Genomic DNA, 19,501 nt, shown 5'->3' with positions numbered 1-19,501 from the left:
ACCAGACATAGGAGGTTGATTTACTAAAGGCAAGTGCACTTGGAGGTGCAGTCGCTTTAGATCTGAAACGTGGGGGAAGCTCTGCTGATTTGATCATCCAATCATGTACAAGCAAAAATGCTGTTTTTTATTTTCCTTGCATGTCCCCCTCAGATCTACAGTGACTGCACTTCCAAGTGCACTTGCAGTGCAAAGTAGATTTGCCTTTAGTAAATAAACCCCATAGTATATCCTCAACAGTTTCACTGACCTGATGACACCATCCATGGATCCTGTACACACAATATTATCATTAACAGGGATCATGCAGTCAATAGACTCTGCTTTCACTGCAAAACGATCACTTGTTGCTCCAAAGCCATTCCAGTTAAACAGGTAGATTGTCCCCTCACTTGATCCACAGGCCACTTTTTTGCCCCTCTAAAGCAAAGGACAAATGCATTTATAAAAAAACAGTTAGATCTCATCAAAGAGTTAAAGGACATGCATTGAGCTTGGCATTTTAAACTAATACAAGACAAAAATAATGAATTTTTATTCGGACAAATATTAAATACTGCATACAAATATGTGCAATTAAAAAACTAAACAAAAAAACCCCCTTAAAGTGGTTGTAAACCCACTTTTTTTACCTAAAAGTAAGCCTATAATAAGGCTTACCTGTAGGTATAAAGAATATCTCCTAAACCTGCACGGTTTAGGAGATATTCCCCTCGCATTGTGCCGCTAACTGCAGCGGCGCATGCGCAGGGGGGATCCTCGGCTAAAGGACCGGCAGCCGCCGGACCTTGCCGAATTTAAATCTCCCGCGCGCACGCGCGACATCATCGCCGCTCCTGCCAATCATAGCGATGGAGCGGCGATACCCGGAAGACACGCCGGAGCAAGATGATTTCTCGCTCGGCGTGAACCAGGTAAGTTTTACACACCTCGTTCCGAGGGAAGTATTGAATAATGAGCTAATATGCGGTGCATATTAGCTCATTATGACTTTTGCCTTGCAGGAGAAAAAAATTATATTTTTTAAACGGGTTTACAACCGCTTTGATTTTTAAATATAGAATCTTTCCACGACACTTGGAGAACATTGTTGGCTGCTACATTGTTAGTTTGCTGTAGATTGAAAAACTAGAAATTCTTGTCTCTAAGCAGAGTGGTAGGTTATACTGTTTTATATGAACAATATCAAATATTGTTGAAAAATAGCGCAGGAAAAGGAAGGGGGGCTAGAAAAGGGTTTTAATAGGAAATATTGTAGGTATGTCTAAAAAAAACAAAAACAAAAAAAAAAACACGTGAATGCTCAAACCTTCAAATTAGTTTGTACAGTAAAACTTTGGATTGTGAACATAATTCATTCAGGAAACATGCTAGTAAAGCAAAGCACTCGTATATCAAAGCAAATTTTCCCATAAGAAATAATGGAAACTCAGATGATTTGTTCCACAACCATTTATTCATAGGTCCTTCAGTTTATAGTCCATATAAAAAGAATATAGCATTGTGATAGGTTGTGACACCATAAGATATGTCCATCCACAAATGGAAGCCTCCACAAGGGCATTAGAAGCAAAATCCAGCAGGAGCTACAGAGTATAAAAGAGAAGAGAGGTTCCTTTAAGTGTAGAAATATGGTTCCATTTAATGAAGGAACAACATTTAGCAACTCACATGATTGATGATTAAAAGAGGCGCATCCAAGTATGCAGGCATCCGGGGTAAAGATGTCCAAATAGATTTCAAGCCTCACTTTCAGATCGCTCTACTGCAGAATAGTCTTCCCGGTCACGATTGTAGACTGACAGCGGTGAGAGCCGGCGGTGCGGAGGACAATCTATGTGGACAGCTTTACCCCGTAAAGTTGCTAAATGTTGTACCTTCATTAAATGTAACCATATTGATACACTTCGAGGCGCCTCTCTTCTCTTTTATACTCGGTTGTGACGCTACTTGTACATCAAGTCAAAGTTTGCTTGTCTTGCAAAACACTCTCAAACCAAGTTACTCTCAATCCAAGGTTTTACTGTACAAGCAGTGCATGTTGCAGTAGCAGTGAACCATGATGGTGCTTTACCTCTACACCGGGCGTCACTAAATGGCGGACCGCGGTCCGGTTCCGGCCCCAGTGGCCATTCTACCCGGACCGCAGCCTCGCCTGTGTGTCTCTGTGGCCGGCTCGCCCGCCTGCCGATGCCGCTATATACACAGCATGGCAGGCGCAGCAGGTCTGTGCCGTCTCTGCACTCCCCCCTCCCCACACTGCCTGTCTGCCTTATTCACACAAACATGAATCACGACCGCGCTGGACAATGGGCGGGACTTTTTAAGTTAGAAAGTGGGTGATTGGTTGCTAGGCAGTGGGTTGGTCCCAGCAACAAATCACTCGCTTTTAATGGGAAAGGTCCCGCCCATTGTCCAGAGAGGCCACGCTCCATGTCCTGTGTGAATAAGGTAGGTTTTCTGTGGGGAGGGGGAGTGTTGTGCTGTGCAGGACAGGACAGGACAGGGGTTTGCTATTGAGAGGATTGTGATGGGGGGAAGTCAGTCTGCGATGGGGGGGGGTCTGTTATTGTAGGGAGGGGGTTGTTCAGTCTGTGATGGGGGGGTCTGTGAATTTGGGGGGTCCGTCTGATTGGTGGGTCAGTCTGTGATAGGGGGTCTGATTTGGGGGGGGGTCAGTCTGTGATAGGGAGATCTGTGATTGTGGGGGGTTCAGTCTAAGATGGGGTGTTCTGTGATTGTGGGTGGGGGGGTTCAGTTTGTAATTGGGGGGGGGGGTTAAGTCTGATTTGGGGGGTCAGTCTGTGATAGGAGGTCTGTGATTTGGGGGGTCAGTCTGTGATTGGTGGGTCAGTCTGTGATAGGGGGGATCTGTGATTGAGGGGGGGGGGTTCAGTCTGTGATGGGGTGGTCTGTAATTGGGGAGGTCTGTGATTGTGGGGGGGGGTTCAGTCTGTGATTGTGGGGGGATCAGTCTATGATAGTGGGGTCTGTGATTGGGGGGTCAGTCTGTGATGGGGTGGTCTGTGAATTTGGGGGGTCAGTCTGTGATTGGTGGGTCAGTCTGTTATAGGGGGTCTGATTTGGGGGGTCAGTCTGTGATGGGGGGATCTGTGTTTGTGGGGGGTTCAGTCTGTGATGGGGTGTTCTGTGATTGTGGGGGGTTCAGTTTGTAATTGGGGGGATCAGTCTGATTTGGGGGGGGGGGTGATTGTGGGGGGGGGTTCAGTCTGTGATGGGGTGGTCTGTGATTGTGGGGGTCCATCTGTGATTGGCGGGGGTCCATCTGTGATTGGGGGTCAGTCTGTAATAGGGGGTCTGTGATTTGGGGGATCTGATTTGGGGGGGGGGGGTCAGCCTGTAATAGGGGGATCTGTGATTGTGGGGGTTCAGTCTGTGATTGGGGGGTCCATCTGTGATTGTGGGGAATCAGTCTGTGCTGGGGGTGTCCATCTGTGATTGGGGGGGATCGGTATGTGATGGGGGTCTGTGATTTGGGGGGTCAGTCTGGGATGGGGGATCTGTGATTTGGGGGGGTCAGTCTGTAATGGGGGGTTTGTGATGAGGCAGGGGGATGTGATGTAAGGGGGGGGGGGCTGAGGACACTGATGTAAAAGGGGTTCTATGATTTCTGCACTGGCAAAACACAGGTCTGTTTTCTATGTGTCCTGTTCACATTGAAACAGCGCCCCTGCGTGCTGAGCAGTGTGGTACAAAATGCATTCTGTTTCTATGCTGATCTGTGCTGCATAAAAATGAAAGAAATGTATTTTGAGATTTTTATGTCGATTTCGGTGGTGTGTGGGTCTTAAAGATGTGTGGTGGGGGGGCGCTGTGAAGTGGAGGATATCATGTGGCGTCATAGCACCAATATGACATTCGGACCTCCGCTGGAAGAATTTTTTTCCGTCCGGACCCCCGTGAATTTTAATTCACTACCCCTGCTCTACACTATCAACAGGAAACAATATGGATCAGAAAGGCAGTCCTGAAAGCCACCGCCCATTTTCTGTTGCATCCTGGACTTAAATGTGTAGATAAACCCAAAATCTATTTTAGTATGTTTGCCATGATGACCCACTCTATACAGATTTATAAAATCATTTCTTGTGAATCTGTTACAATGTTTCTTACCTGGAGACCTTGCCAGTAAGGCCTTGTACCACGGGCGTAGGAACCGGGGGGGACGGGGGGGACGCATCCCCCCCAGGAAATAATGCGGGGGGGACATGTATGGTAAAATCCCCCCCAGATGTGACTGCGCTCACTAAACTGTGTGCCCGCTGGCGCCGACTCACTGGCTGCCGCGTGCGCTCCTGGCTGGCTCCCTTTCCTCCTGTGCGTCTCCTTGCCCCCCCCCCCATGGAGGATGATTTGGTTCATTCCATTTCCACCGCCGTGCGCCGCGTGACGTCACGCCGGCGGCAGGAGGTGAGAGAGGGAGGAGGGAGCGAGAGTGACTGTCGGCGCCAGTCAGAGTACAAGTTGTGACTCACGGTCACGAGGAGCCTGCTGCTGCGCCTGGGCCTGGCCTGGCCTGCCGTACTAATACTGATTACAGTAAAAACTGTCTGCAAGAAGACAGAACCTTCATTAAAAGTAAGAAAGTATTGGGGAGGGGGGGTGTTGGACTGAGCTGAGGACCTCAATGTTTTTTTTTTTTCTTTAGTCAGAGAAGGCAAGCTCAAAATAACAAACATTTTTTTAAACTGCTATATTTAAAAAATTATGGTCACCTTAGCCTGAGGTGACCATAATTTTTTAAATAAAAAATAGCAGTTTAAAAAAATGTTTGTTATTTTGAGCTTGCCTTCTCTGACTAAAGAAAAAAAAAAAACATTAATTGCAGCCTCACTGTGCCACCAAACGCAGTCACTGTGCCATCACATGCAGCCACTGTGCCCATCAAACGTAGCCACTGTGCCCATCAATTGTCGCCACTGTGCTCATCACACGCAGCCACTGTGCCATCACACGCAGCCACTGTGCCATCACATGCAGCCACTGTGCCCATCAATTGTCGCCACTGTGCTCATCACACGCAGCCACTGTGCCATCACATGCTGCCACTGTGCCCATCAAACGTAGCCACTGTGCCCATCAATTGTCGCCACTGTGCTCATCACACGCAGCCACTGTGCCATCACACGCAGCCACTGTGCCATCACATGCAGCCACTGTGCCCATCAATTGTCGCCACTGTGCTCATCACACGCAGCCACTGTGCCATCACATGCAGCCACTGTGCCCATCAAACGTAGCCACTGTGCCCATCAATTGTCGCCACTGTGCTCATCACACGCAGCCACTGTGCCCATCAAACGTAGCCACTGTGCCCATCAATTGTCGCCACTGTGCCCATCACACGCAGCCACTGTGCCCATCAAATGTAGCCACTGTGCCCATCAATTGTCGCCACTGTGCTCATCACACGCAGCCACTGTGCCATCACATGCAGCCACTGTGCCCATCAAACGCAGCCACTGTACCATCACACGCAGCCACTGTGCCATTACATGCAGCCACTGTGCCCATCAAACGTAGCCACTGTGCCCATCAATTGTCGCCACTGTGCTCATCACACACAGCCACTGTGCCCATCAAACGTAGCCACTGTGCCCATCAATTGTCGCCACTGTGCTCATCACACGCAGCCACTGTGCCCATCAAACGTAGCCACTGTGCCCGTCAATTGTCGCCACTGTGCTCATCACACGCAGCCACTGTGCCATCACATGCAGCCACTGTGCCCATCAAACGCAGCCACTGTGCCCATCAATTGTCGCCACTGTGCTCATCACACGCAGCCACTGTGCCATCACATGCAGCCACTGTGCCCATCAAACGTAGCCACTGTGCCCATCAATTGTCGCCACTGTGCCCATCACATGCAGCCACTGTGCCACCATTTTTACTGATGCCATGTGGGTTAATTTTTTTAATAAAAAATAGCAGTTTAAAAAAATGTTTGTTATTTTGAGCTTGCCTTCTCTGACTAAAGAAAAAAAACATTAATTGCAGCCTCACTGTGCCACCAAACGCAGTCACTGTGCCATCACATGCAGCCACTGTGCCCATCAAAAGCAGCCACTGTGCCCATCAATTGTCGCCACTGTGCCCAAACGCATCCACTGTGCCAATCACACACAGCCACTGTGCCCATCAAACGCAGCCACTGTGCCCATCAATTGTCGCCACTGTGCCACCATTTTTACTTATGCCATGTGGGTTGATTTTTAGTAATGCCATGTGGGTTAATTTTTACTGATGCCATGTGGGTTGATTTTTAGTAATGCCACGTGGGTTAATTTTTACTGATGCCATGTGGGTTGATTTTTACTGATGCCATGTGGGTTGATTTTTACTGATGCCATGTGGGTTGGTTTTTACTTATGCCATGTAGGTTGATTTTTAGTAATGCCATGTGGGTTGATTTTTGCTAATGCCATGTGGGTTAATTTTTACTGATGCCATGTGGGTTAATTTTTACTGATGCCATGTGGGTTGATTTTTAGTAATGCCATGTGGGTTAATTTTTACTGATGCCATGTGGGTTGGTTTTTACTGATGCCATGTGGGTTGATTTTTACTGATGCCAAGTGGGTTAATTTTTACTGATGCCATGTGGGTTAATTTTTACTGATGCCATGTGGGTTAATTTTTACTGATGCCATGTGGGTTGATTTTTACTGATGCCATGTGGGTTGATTTTTACTAATGCAATGTGGGTTGATTTTTACTAATGCTATACCGGTTGATTTTTACTGATGCCATGTGTTTTACTAATGCTATGATGGTTTATTTTTTTATTGCTGCATATTGCTCTTCGCATTACCCTCTCTGGATTGCTTAAGGGCTCTTTCACGCGTCCATTCCGTTCGTCCGTTTTTTGGACGTCCGTTAACGGACCGCAATGCTTCCCTATGGGCTAGCGTCCGTTAGCGGATGAGCATCCGCTAACGTCCGTTAGCATCCGTCTGCGTTCAGTTCCGTTTTTTTGGACGGAAGAAAACCCTATTTTTCTTCCGTCTAAAAAACAGAACGGACGAAAAACGGACGTTAACGGATGATCCGTTTATCATCCGTTCCGCTAACATCCGTTTTTCTATGTAAAAAGCCCCAAAAAAACAAAAAAAAAAACGGATGGAAAAACTGATGCAAAAACGGATGGAAAAACTGATGCAAAAACTGATGAAAAACGGATCAATTGATGAAAAAAAAACTGATCTGAAAAACTGAACGGACGTGTGAAAGAGCCCTTAATCTATTGGCTTGAGATACGAATATACCTGGCGAGTAAAAATGCTGTCCCCCCCAGATTTGTAAGGGTTCCTACACCCATGCCTTGTACACACGATAGGTTAACCAGAGGACAACGGTCTGAAGGACCTTTGTCTTAGGTTAACCTATGAAGCTGACTGATGGTCCGTCGTGCATACAGACCATCAGTTAAAAAACCGATCGGGTCAGAATGCGGTGACGTAAAACACAACGACGTGCTGAAAAAAACGAGGTTCAATGCTTCCAAGCATGCGTCGACTTGATTCTGAGCATGCGTAGGTTTTTAACCGATGGTTTTTCATACCAACGATCGGTTTTGACCTATCGGTTACCAATCCATAGGTTAAATTTTAAAGCAAGTTCTCATTTTTTTAACCTAAGGTTAAATAACCTATGGGGCCCACACACGATCGGTTTGGACTGATGAAAACGGTCCTTCAGACCATTGTCCTCTGGTTAACCTATCGTGTGTTCAAGGCCTAACAGCACCTCCTGTTTCAGGCTGACAACTTTGCCTTGCAATTAGCGGCAAGGCAGGAATCAGATAAGCAGCCCAATGGCAAACTGAAGGAACACACATGGCAGGCTGACAATGCTGCTACTACCGGTTAGGCAGTGGTTTAGCATTGTGAGCCTGCATAATGAAGTGCTGTTACTGGCAGGATCAGCATGTAGGAAACTTTGGAACAGTTTCACAAAAAAATGGTTTGCTTGACAAAACTGTATACAGTGAGACAAACATAATGTAAAATAGATTTGGGATTTTCATGAGAGAATAATGCTATGGGCTACTGCATCTTGTCTTGTAAAAAAAAAAAAAAAGGTCCACCTGCATTTTAGAGCAGGTTGTCCTTTATATCACATGACTGTACCAACCTTCATAATGGAAATAGATGTCAAGTCTCCATTCTGGAATTCAGACAGTAAGTCAAACCTTCGTCTCTTAATGTTGAACACACCCATGGTTCCATCTCCACTACAAAAAAAATAAATAAAAAAAATAAAAGCATATCTACTTATTCATTAAATTTTTTTTTTTTTTTTAAATAATTTTTATTGGTTTTTCAACAGTAACAGCCAGAAAGGATAAAGGCACAATAATTGGTACAATATTTGCATAGAAATGACAGAAAGCAAGCTTTCCATACCCCCAAACCTTATCCCCTCCTTATTAATAAGTACCCCGGTCCCTCAACGGAGGGACCAATTGTTACAGGATGGCCCACTTGAACCCAACATGGCCCCCTGTCGGAAATACACGACATCCAGTGGAAAAAAACAGTCAGAAACCTAACAGGCCTTTCGCCACCTACACACACACCAACTCACATACCCACATCCATACCGGCCTCCCTAGCCACCCCCCCCCACCCACGCCCAGACCACACACCACTCCACCGCCCCCCAACCACTTATTCATTAAATTTAGAAGAAAATCAAAACTTATGCTGATCACAATATTATGATTTTCTTCAGATTGTGGCTGATGAATACAAACTGAAGCCAACGTGGAGTTGTTATTCACAGCAACTACATTTTTTTATTATTTGACTGATAAATCCACATCGGTTGTTGTGGGGAACAACTCCACTGTTGGTTGGGAAGGGTGTAGGTGTGGTGCTGTTCCTCTTAGGCCCCGTACACACGACCGGATCTGTCCGTTGGGATTTATCCGCGGATCAGTTCCAGCAGACAAATTCCGGTCGTGTGTACGGTCTAGCGGACATTTTTCGGCGGACATTTGTCCAGCCGACCGTTTTTCAAGCGGATAAAAATTTCTTAGCATGCTAAGAAATCTATCCGCTGGAAACCTGTCCGTCGGACTTATCCGGTCGTCTGTACAGACTCACCGGATAAGTCCAAGCGATCCCCATCCCTCGCATGCGTCGAAGTGATTCGACGCATGCGTGGAAGTATTTACCTTCCAGGGTCGCGCACGTCGCCGCGTTATCGTCGAGGCGACGGCGTGGCCAAGTCACCGCGTATGTTTTCCGCGGGGATTTTGATCTGATGGTGTGTACAGCCCATCAGATCAAAATCCGGAGCAGAAATGTCCGCTGGAAACGGTCCGGTGGACCGTTTTCATCGGATATCCGCTCGTGTGTACAGGGCCTCAAAGAAACTTATCTAGGTAATAATTAAACTGCTTGAGGTGAATAAAGTGACAGGTGCTAGGAAGTGGCTGTATGGAGCTGTGAAATAAATTAATTGAATATATGTGAAAATCTTTTCATATAATTAAAAAGATTTGTGCTGATGTGTTACACCTTCTGCAGAGTGCAACCCTCAAAGGTTTGAATGCCTTCAGAATTAAATGACATGTGCTGATGACTTGTAAAATACAATCCCTGTGTACTTTTACTCCTGATTTTTGTTCCACAGGTGTTAGTGCAATGTGAGGGGGTTTGACCTCCTGCTGTTGGTGCAACAAATGCTAATTGCGTAAACTGGTGTTTATATCATTAAAATTTTTTAATTGGTAAAATAACAACTCCACTGTTGGTCCATGTTTTATTTTTCCTTCAATACATTGCCGTAGGAGAGGCAAGTCTGTTATAATGTGCTAGTATACTGTTCATACTAGCACATCATGGAATCAACCTGCAGGGTGACCATTTAAAAAAAAAATGTTTTGCCAAGTTCAATACCACTTTAATAAATAGTCCAGATACGCCGCTCCCTCCGTTTCCCCTCAAAATTCACAGGTTGGTGTCTCAGTAGCCACTTACTCACCAAGTCTCAACGCTGCTATATGGTGGTGCAGTGGGAGTGTGCAGAGTCCTGTACAAGTTTTAACTTTTAAAAACTTTAAGCTTTTTTTTTTAATTGTCTTACAGTAGATTGTAACTGTGACACAGGCCTTAAAGTGAACAATTCGATTTAACTGCTACCCTCCCCTACTGCACACACTGAGCTTTTCTTTAAGCCCCTTTCAGACTGGGGCGGGAGCCACGGTGGCAGTATAACGCCGCTAAAAATAGCAGCGCTATACCGCGGGGATTGCCGCAGGAATCAGCCGCTAGCAGTGCGGTATTAACCCCTGCTAGCGGCCAATAAAGGGTTAATACCGCCCGCAATGCGCCTCTATAGAGGCGCATAGCGGGCGGTATTGCCGCGGTTTCCCATTGTTTTCAATGGGAAGGAGCGGTATACGTGCCGCTCCTCTCACCGCTCCAAAGATGCTGCTGACAGGAGATTTTTTTGTCTCCCGCCAGCACATCGCCTCAGTGTGAAAGCCCTCGGGCTTTCACATTGAGTCTGCAGTAAAGGAGTTTTTCAGGCGGGATAGCAGCGCTATTTTTAGCGCTGTACCGCCTGAAAAACTCCTCAATGTGAAAGGGGCCTTAGTCCGCTGCTGCTGTCATAAGCTGCCAGGAGCAAGAAATAAATACCCGGTACATCAGGGTATGAGGCAAAGATTTCAATCTCATCTAAACATAACCCCTTTTTCCATGAGGCCTCAGGACCTTCAAGGTTTGTTTAACCACTTGACCTCTTGAAGATATAACCAGGCCATTTTTGCGATACAGCACTGCGTTACTTTACCTGACAATTGCGTGGCCGTGCAATGCTGTACCCAAACAAAATGTATGCCCCCCCCCCCCCCCCCCACATATAGCTCTTCCTTTTGGTGGTATTTGATCATCACCGTGTTTTTTATTTTTTGCGCTATAAATAAAAAAGTCTGACAATTTTGAAAAGGAAACTTCCTGCTATAAAACACATTCAATAAATATTTTTTTGCAAAATCAAATGTCTTCATAAATTTAGGCCAATATGTATTCTGCTACATATTTTTGGTAAGAAAAATCCAGATAAGCGTATATTAATTGGTTTGCGCAAAAGCTATAGCGTCTACAAACTATGGGATATATTTATGAAATTATTAATTTTTTTATTACTAGTAATGGCTGCGATCAGCGACTTGTAGTAGGACTACAATATTGTGGTGGACAAATTAGACACCGACACTTTTAGGGAACCAGTGACACTAATACAGTAATCAGTGCTAAAATATAAAAAATATGCCCTCTCACTGTACAGTACTAATGACACTGGCTGGGAAGGGGTTGAGTCAGCGGTACCTGCAGGTCAGCTCCCGCTGTGTATAATCACAACGGGAGCAGGTCACTGAAAGTGCAGGATCACGTACTAGGTACATAATCCTGCGCAGGAGAGCTGCCTTGCCGTATATGTAAGTTATATGGTAGGCAAATGGTTAAGGAGGTCAGAGACTAAAATTGAATTATTTGACCTCAACACCAAATGATATATCTGGTAGAAATCCATAACAGCTCACCATGCAAATAACACCATTCCTACAGTAAAGCATGGAGATGGTAATATTCTGTTTTTGTGGTGTGTCTCTGCAGCAGGGACTGGAGCACTTGTCAGGATAGAAGAAAAATGGATGGGGAATTACCATAAAATTCTTGAGAAAAATGTGTTGTAGTCTGCCAGAAAGTTGTCAATGTAAGCAAGGTTTACCTTCCAACATGACAATGACCCAAAGCACACAACAAAAATTACCACACAGTGGTTGAAGGAGAAAAAGGCAAATGTCCTTGCATGGCCTAGTCAGAGCCCAGACTTAAACTCCATTGAAAAACTGTGGAATGACTTTATTAGCTGGATTCAAAAAGACACGCCTAACGTTAGGCAGGCGTAGTGTATCTCATATACGCTACGCCGCCGTAAGTTAGAGAGGCAAGTGCTGTATTCACAAAGCACTTGCGTCCTAAGTTACGGCGGCGTATCGTAAATGTCCCGGTGTAAGCGCGCCTAATTTAAATTGTGAAGAGGTGGGCGTGTTTTATGTAAATAAAGCATGACCCCACGTAAATGAAGTTTTTATCGAACGGCGCATGCGCCATCCGTGGATGTATACCAGTGCGCATGCTCCAAATTACGCCGCAAAGACTCATTGGTTTCGACGTGAACATAAATTACGCCCAGCCCCATTCACGGACGACTTACGCAAACGACGTAAAAATAAAAAAATTCAACGCGGGACCGACGTCCATACTTAAAGCGGAGGTTCACCCTAAAAAACAACTATGTACCATGCCATCCAGCATACTAGCGTCAGCTACAGTATGCCTTTATTTTATTTTTTTGCGCTGTACTTACAGTTTAATCCTTTAGTTTCGTTTCAGACTCCCGCGGGGAGTAGGCGTTCCTATGAAGAGGGGAACATGATTGACGGCCGGCTATGGCGTGTCACGCGTTCCGAAAATAGCGGCGCTATACGGCGCCTGCGCACAGACTAGGAGCTGACTGCGCAGGCGCCGTATAGATCCGAGTCCTATTTCGGCTATTTTCGGAACACGCCATAGCCGGCCATCAGTCATGTTCCCCGCAGGAGTCTGAAACGAAACTAAAGGATTAAACTGTAAGTACAGCGCAAAAAAAAAAAAAAAAGGCATACTGTAGCCGACGCTAGTATGCTGGATGGCATGGTAGACCAAGATTTTTTTTTTTTTTTAGGGTGAACCCCCGTTTTAACATTGGCTGGGTCAGCTTTTTGGTGGATTAACTTTACGCCTGAAAATGCCTTAAGTAAACGGCGTACGTTCGTGAATAGGCGTATCTCGCAGATTTACGCATTCTAGGCGTAAATCAGCGTACACGCCGCTAGCGGACGGCCTAAATAGACAGCTAAGATACGACGGCGCCCACGCCCATCTTAGCTAGATTTAAGTGTATCTCAATTTGAGAATACACTTAAATTTACGACGGCGTATCTATAAACCTCTCTGAATCTGGCTATAAGAGTGCAGTCTACAAATGGTCACCATCAAATGTAACTGGACTTGAGCAGTTCTGCAAAGAAGAGTGTGCAAAGTTAGCAGAGACATATGCCAACAGACTAAAGGCTGTAATTAAAGCAAAAGATGGTCCAACAGAAAATTTACACAATTGGTTGATCCCTTTTCCAACTCAGGGATTCTGTTTTTGATTTTTTTCTTATATGTTGGTGTTATAGCTTTCACTTGGATGTTATAAGTTGCACTAGTAAACACAGCTTGATAAAACAAAACCTGTGTGTGTCTTCATGTCAGGCTGAAGAGCAACAAAATGTGATTATTTAAAAAAGGGGGGGGGGTATTCTTTTCTATATTGCGGTCTATATGAAGGCAACCTAAAGAGAAAAACAATACTGTCTGCATGACATGAAAATTACATAGTTAAAGTACCTTGCAGTAAGTAACAGCTTTTTATTTTGGTCAATGACCATGTCACTGATGTATTCTTCATGATTTTTCATCTCCATAAAAGATGTACCTCTCCGGAGGTCCCACACTTTCAGCATCCCGCTCTCATCACCGGTGGCAAAGAGGTTTTCATCAATCACAAGAAGGCTGTTCAGGGCGCAGCTGTATGTATGAGAGATTGTTTCAGACATGTCGATTTTACAGTTCTCATACATCTCAGTTAAAAAAAAATGGAACTAAAAAATTGTTGTCTTTCCAACAGAGGTTGGAAAGACAATATCTGGGGTTCTCAGAACCATAAGAACAAAAAACAAAATGGTAACAAAGATAAAAACCTCAAGAATAGTAGTAATAATAATACTAATAATAAAAATAATGATTTAATGACTGCCCTTAATCAATTCTATAATAGATCATCTGTAGCAAAAAAAAATTTGCATCTGATCTCATCACTAGACCAAGTCAGCCTCAGTCTACGGTGCCCCTTCCTTCACAACTTCACTCTCATCATGCCGGGGCCTCTAACGTTTCTAGTACCATAGATACCACAGATCTCTTGGTTCAAATCACTCAAACGATACGATACCGAATGTTGCTCCATCCATGTCCGAGTGTAGTCAGTTACCATCATCTATCTCTACAGATCTCTTTTCCATTCCTTCTTTTTAGTGCCCAGTTTTCCCTCAAAAATCTCCATCTATTCTAACTCTTGAACACTTTGAGTTGGAAATCAATCCCATTGATGTTTTAGACACCTTGGCCCAGATTCACAAAAGAGATACGACGGAGTATCTCAGATACTCTGTCGTATCTCTCAGAGTATCTATGCAACTGATTCATAGATAGCCCTTAGATCCGGCAGGTGGGGGGAGTTCGGGGGGGGGGGGGGGGGGTTTGCGTCGTAAACCAGCGTCGGGTATGCAAATTAGGAGTGAGACGTATTTACAGATACGCCGCATAAGTGTAAATGTGCGCCGTCGTATCTATACGCCGTGCCCATAGAACTAGATACGCCTGAAAATAGGCTTCCTCCGACCGACGTAACTTTCCTACGCTGGCGTATCTTGGGCGCATATTTAAGCTGGCTGCCTCATTGCAAATGAGGGAGATACGGCGATTCACGAACGTACGTGCGCCCAACGCATAATATACGCGGTTTGCTTAAGGCTTACGTCTGGCGTATAGTTATTCCCCATCTATGAGGCGCAACTCATGCAAAGGTATGGACCAGCCGGCTGGGCGTAGGTTACGTTCACGTCGTAGGCATTGAGCCGTCGTTTCTTATGAAGTATATTCGATGTGATTCTGAGCATGCGTACTGGGATACGTCCACGGGACGGCGCATGCGCCGTTCGTTCGGCCTATCATTTGCATGGGGTCACGCTTCATTTAAATGGATCACGCCCACTTCCACCTACTTTGAATTAGGCCGGCTTACGCCTAGGATTTTACGTTACGCCGGCGCAACGTTGGGAGCAAGTGCTTTGTGAATACTGTGCTTGCCTCTCTGTGTTATGTCGGCATGTTTCCCCTTTCCTAGACTGTAAAAATGGAAAATAGGAGCATCATCTCTCTCTCACTCTACCCTCTCCCCCTGGCAGCATGTCCTTTGTTAGAACATGAGCACTTCAGCACAACTGATTGGTTGCTTGTACTACTGCATCTTCTCCCAGTCTTGGCTCTGCTAGACAGTAGACAGCAGGGGGCCAATAAAAAGTAATATTCCTGTACACATACTGCTTGCATTAAAAAGGCTTTAATGACTTCCCCTGCGCTCTTTTTTCCCCCCCCTTTCTTTTTCTATTCCCCTACTACGGATCTCTTCCCCTGCATCGCTATCCTTCCCTGTACCCTGTAGAAGAATACAGTGCTAAATTAATGTGTTTTTAAATCTGCCTGGGATTCAGCTTTAACAAATCTCTACTGGTCTCAGCCCAACATTTGCTCAGATAAGGTTTTTTAGTAATTTTTTGAGATACAATAAGGCTAAACTCTATAAAATGTAAAACTAAGAATGAATGATACGGGCAAGAGCATTTACTTTAAGTTTCATACATTATTAAAATCCCCAGAAATGTTCTTACTCATGAGCTTTAGTAATGCGCTTCACTAGTTTTCCCTCTTCCACATTTAGAATATGAATAGACTTGTCTTTGGAAACAGTAAAAAGCTCTGAAAAAAAGAAAATAAGTTCAGGTAAGTTTAGAAACAGTATATAAAATGATCAAAGGCCATGTGCACAGGGCTCAGAATGGTGTGTGTTCTGGTTGATGAGCCATTTAAAAGCAAAGTGTGCTGTGTGATATTTTCAGTTCTCTCTGTCTTGAAGGTCCTACCTCTAATGCTGCGTACACACGATCAGTCCATCCGATGAGAACGGACCGATGGACCGTTTTCATCGGTTAACCGATGAAGCTGACTGATGGTCCGTCGCAACTACACACCATAGGTTAAAAAAACGATCGTGTCAGAACTCGGTGACGTAAAACACAACGACGTGCTGAAAAAAACGAAGCTCAATGCTTCTAAGCATGCGTCGACTTGATTCTGAGCATGCATGGATTTTTAACCGATGGTTGTGCCTACTAACGATCGGTTTTGTCCTATGGGTTAGGAATCCATCGGTTCATTTTAAAACAAGTTGCCTTTTTTTTTAACCGATGGCGCCCACACACGATCGCTTTTGACCGATGAAAACAGTCCATCAGACCATTCTTATCGGTTTAACCGATCGTTTGTACGCGGCATAAGGCTGCTTTCACAATTCTCATTGCGGATTTCAAGTTCAAAGGTAAATTCCCTACTGTGCTTGTATAACCCTTCTCTTGCATTCTATGCATTAAGACAAAAAAAACTTCTGTGTGCAGTAGCCCCCCTCAACTCCCCCTGATACTAGCCTGAGCCCAATCTCGATCCGACTCTACTCCCTCATTCGTTGAGACAGCAGCAGGGCGCTATTGGCTCTCGCTGCAGTCAATTAAAGTGGCTTGGGTACCCCCATAGCAAGCTGTTTGCTGTGGGGGCACTCGGCAGAAGGGAGAGACCAGAAGTGCCAGCAAGGGACCCAAGAAGAGGAGGATTCGGGCTGCTCTGTGCAAAATCACTGCACAGAGCAGGAAAGTACTTATAACATGTTTGTCATTTTTAACCACATGCCGACCGCTGCACGCAGATATACGTCGGCAGAATGGCACAAGGATGTATATATACATCCCCTTTAAGAAGCGGCATTGTGGACGTGTGCCCGCCGCATACTCTGTGACTCTGACAATGGGTCACACGGACTTTATGTCCGCGGGCATACCCACAATCGTGTCACGGTGAGGAAGAAGGGGGAAATGCTTATGTAAACAAACAATTTCCCAGTTTTCCTAGTGACAGGACAGTGTACACAGCTTCCTGTAATCGAAAGCTGTGATCACTGTCGTGTCACACACAGCCCATCCCCCCTACAGTTAGAACACATCCCTAGGCACACTTAACCCCTTTAGTGCCACCTTGTGGTTAACCCCTTTCGCTGCCAGTGTCATTTTCACAGTAACCAGTGCATTTTTATAACACTGATCGCTGTAAAAATTACAATGGTCCCAAAAATGTGTCAAAAGTGTCCGATGTGTCCGCCTTAATGTCACAGTCGCGATAAAAATCACAGATCGCCGCCATTACTAGTAAGAAAAAAAAAATATTAATAAAAATGCCATAAAACTATCTCCTATTTTGAAGACGTTATAACTGATCAATAAACGCTTATTGCCATTTTTTTACCAAAAATATGTAGAAGAATACGTATCGGCCTAAACTGAGGAAAAAAAAGTTTTTTTATAGATTTTTTGGGGATATTTATTGTAGCAACAAGTACATTTTTTTTGTTTATAGCGCAAAAAATAAAAACCGCAGAGGTGATCAAATACCACCAAAAGAAAGCTCTATTTGTGGGGGGAAAAAATACGTAAATTTTGTTTGGGAGCCACGTCGCACGACCGCGCAATTGTCAGTTAAAGCGACACAGTTGCAAATCGCAAGAAGTGGCCTGGTCTTTGACCATCAAAATGGTCTGGAGCTTAAGTGGTTAAACAATAGAAATTGAGACTTTAGTATCAGTTTATTGAGAGATCTCTCCCCTACATAGCATCCTGTTACCAGAGTTAGTACTATACTTACTATAGTTTTCTTCTGCAGTATTACCAGTTTGTGAAGCCTGTTAATGCAACACAGTAAAAAAAAAAAAAAAACACTGCAAGGACCACTCTCTGTGAAATGGACTTTATTCCATCACAATGATGGACCTGCTATTTCTTAAAAGCTGTAGCAGTCCCCCTCTCTGGCAGTTACCTGAATTTTTCAGGACTAGGAGCCAGTGTTTGGTATACATGCAGCAGCATCTGATGATTAATGTTATTGTGCTGCACACATTTGTTTAGGCTAGGTTCACATCACGATTTTTACATCCGATAATCGGACCGTTAAATGGAATGGAATCGTATATGACAAAATCGTATGTAATCGTATGTCAAAATGTATTTTTTAAATCGGATTCATAAATCGCACAGCTAAATTTTCCATCCGATTTTCACTAAAAAATCGGATCCTGATTTTAAATAATGTCTGGCAATGGCCATAAAGTTTTGGCTATTTGAATGTTTTTTTTTTGTTTTGTACAATAAAGAAGTTTCTAGCTCGTTCCAGTGTCTAGTGCGCATGCGTAATAAAAAATCGGGTACGATTTATCGGATAAAAACGCACAGTCATCCGATTTATTACGATTTAGATTGACCACAATATAAAAAAAATCGGACACGGTTTTAATACGATTTCAAATCAGGACCAAAAATCGTGGTCAAACACGATTTTTGATGCGATTTTAAATCGTATCAAATCTGATGCGGATCAAATCGCATGCACTTGGGGACCTACATTAATGAATGGAAGTGAATGGATACGTTTTGCCATACAGATTTGTACGATTTCAAACCTAAGAATCGTGAGAACAAGTAGGATGATAAAATCGTGGTGTGAATGCACCCTTAGAAGGAATAAACCTAAACTGGACTTGGTCTGGCTTAAAAAGTGAGCAGGTACCTGCTTTAGTCTTCAAATCTATCCCCACATGGAATGTAGCCTTAGCTGTATACAGAGCCTTGACTTTTCTTAAGTTTGAGATTAAGCCCGGCCTCTTTCCTCCCACTGCCACTAATTTTTCCAACACCACAACCTCTTCTGCCTACTGGTACTAGAAAGCTGAATGAAGGGGCAGGGTATAATCTTCATTTATAGAGACGTATAGGTCTTATGTACGACCTAGGCTCAAGCAGGTCCAAACTAACACACTGATCAGTAGTGCTATCAGGTTGGATTTACTTTCAACACAGCATAAACAACATTATGAAAAGAGTTCAGCTATTGCTCACTGTTCTAATACATCTCAGCTCGCAATTACACATTACAATTGCGGCTTCTATTTATTTGTTGGCAATATACTCCGTCTTCATTGTGGACTCACTTGCTTCTTCTGGCAATTTATGATATACTGGTTTTGGCTTTTGTACCACTTTTATTTTTCTGAATCTGTTCAGGCCACTTTGAAAGCACAGTAGCGATAAAAAAACAAAACAAACAGTCAGGTTTACTTTCTGTAATTTTTTTACTCCACTTCAGAGACTGCTACCACGTCCATTCATCTCAGAATAAATCTGAGCTATCCCCAAATTCTAGTGTACATGTATAACCACTTAAGCCCTGGACCATTTCGCTGGCCAAAGACCAGAGCACTTTTTGCGATTCGGCACTGCGTCATTTTAACTGACTAATTGCGCAGTCGTGCTACGTGGCTCCCAAACAAAATTGACGTCCTTTTTTTCCCACAAAAAGAGATTTATTTTGGTGGTTTTTGATTACCTCTGCAGTTTTTATTTTTTGTGCTATAAACAAAAATAGAGCGACAATTTAAAAAAAAAAAAAATGCAATATTTTTTACTTTTTGCTATTATAAATATCCCCAAAAAATC

At 44.2% G+C, this 19,501-nt stretch overlaps 1 protein-coding gene across 1 annotated transcript in view; it reads right to left on the bottom strand.

Annotated features, from left to right (window-relative positions):
- Window positions 1-19,501, bottom strand: part of WDR55 (WD repeat domain 55) — a 34,589-nt gene that overhangs the window by 3,335 nt on the left and 11,753 nt on the right. Inside the window, exons 5-8 of the mRNA XM_040344824.1 lie at window positions 15,581-15,668; window positions 13,479-13,658; window positions 8,158-8,257; window positions 251-420 (exon numbers count right to left, since the gene is read on the bottom strand). Of these exons, the coding sequence (XP_040200758.1) occupies window positions 251-420; window positions 8,158-8,257; window positions 13,479-13,658; window positions 15,581-15,668 (538 nt within the window). The remainder of the gene's footprint in view (window positions 1-250; window positions 421-8,157; window positions 8,258-13,478; window positions 13,659-15,580; window positions 15,669-19,501) is intronic.

The sequence above is a fragment of the Rana temporaria genome, chromosome 3 (assembly GCF_905171775.1).
Source record: "Rana temporaria chromosome 3, aRanTem1.1, whole genome shotgun sequence".
Classification (NCBI taxonomy): domain Eukaryota; kingdom Metazoa; phylum Chordata; class Amphibia; order Anura; family Ranidae; genus Rana; species Rana temporaria.
This window is presented reverse-complemented; position numbering and strand designations above follow the sequence as displayed.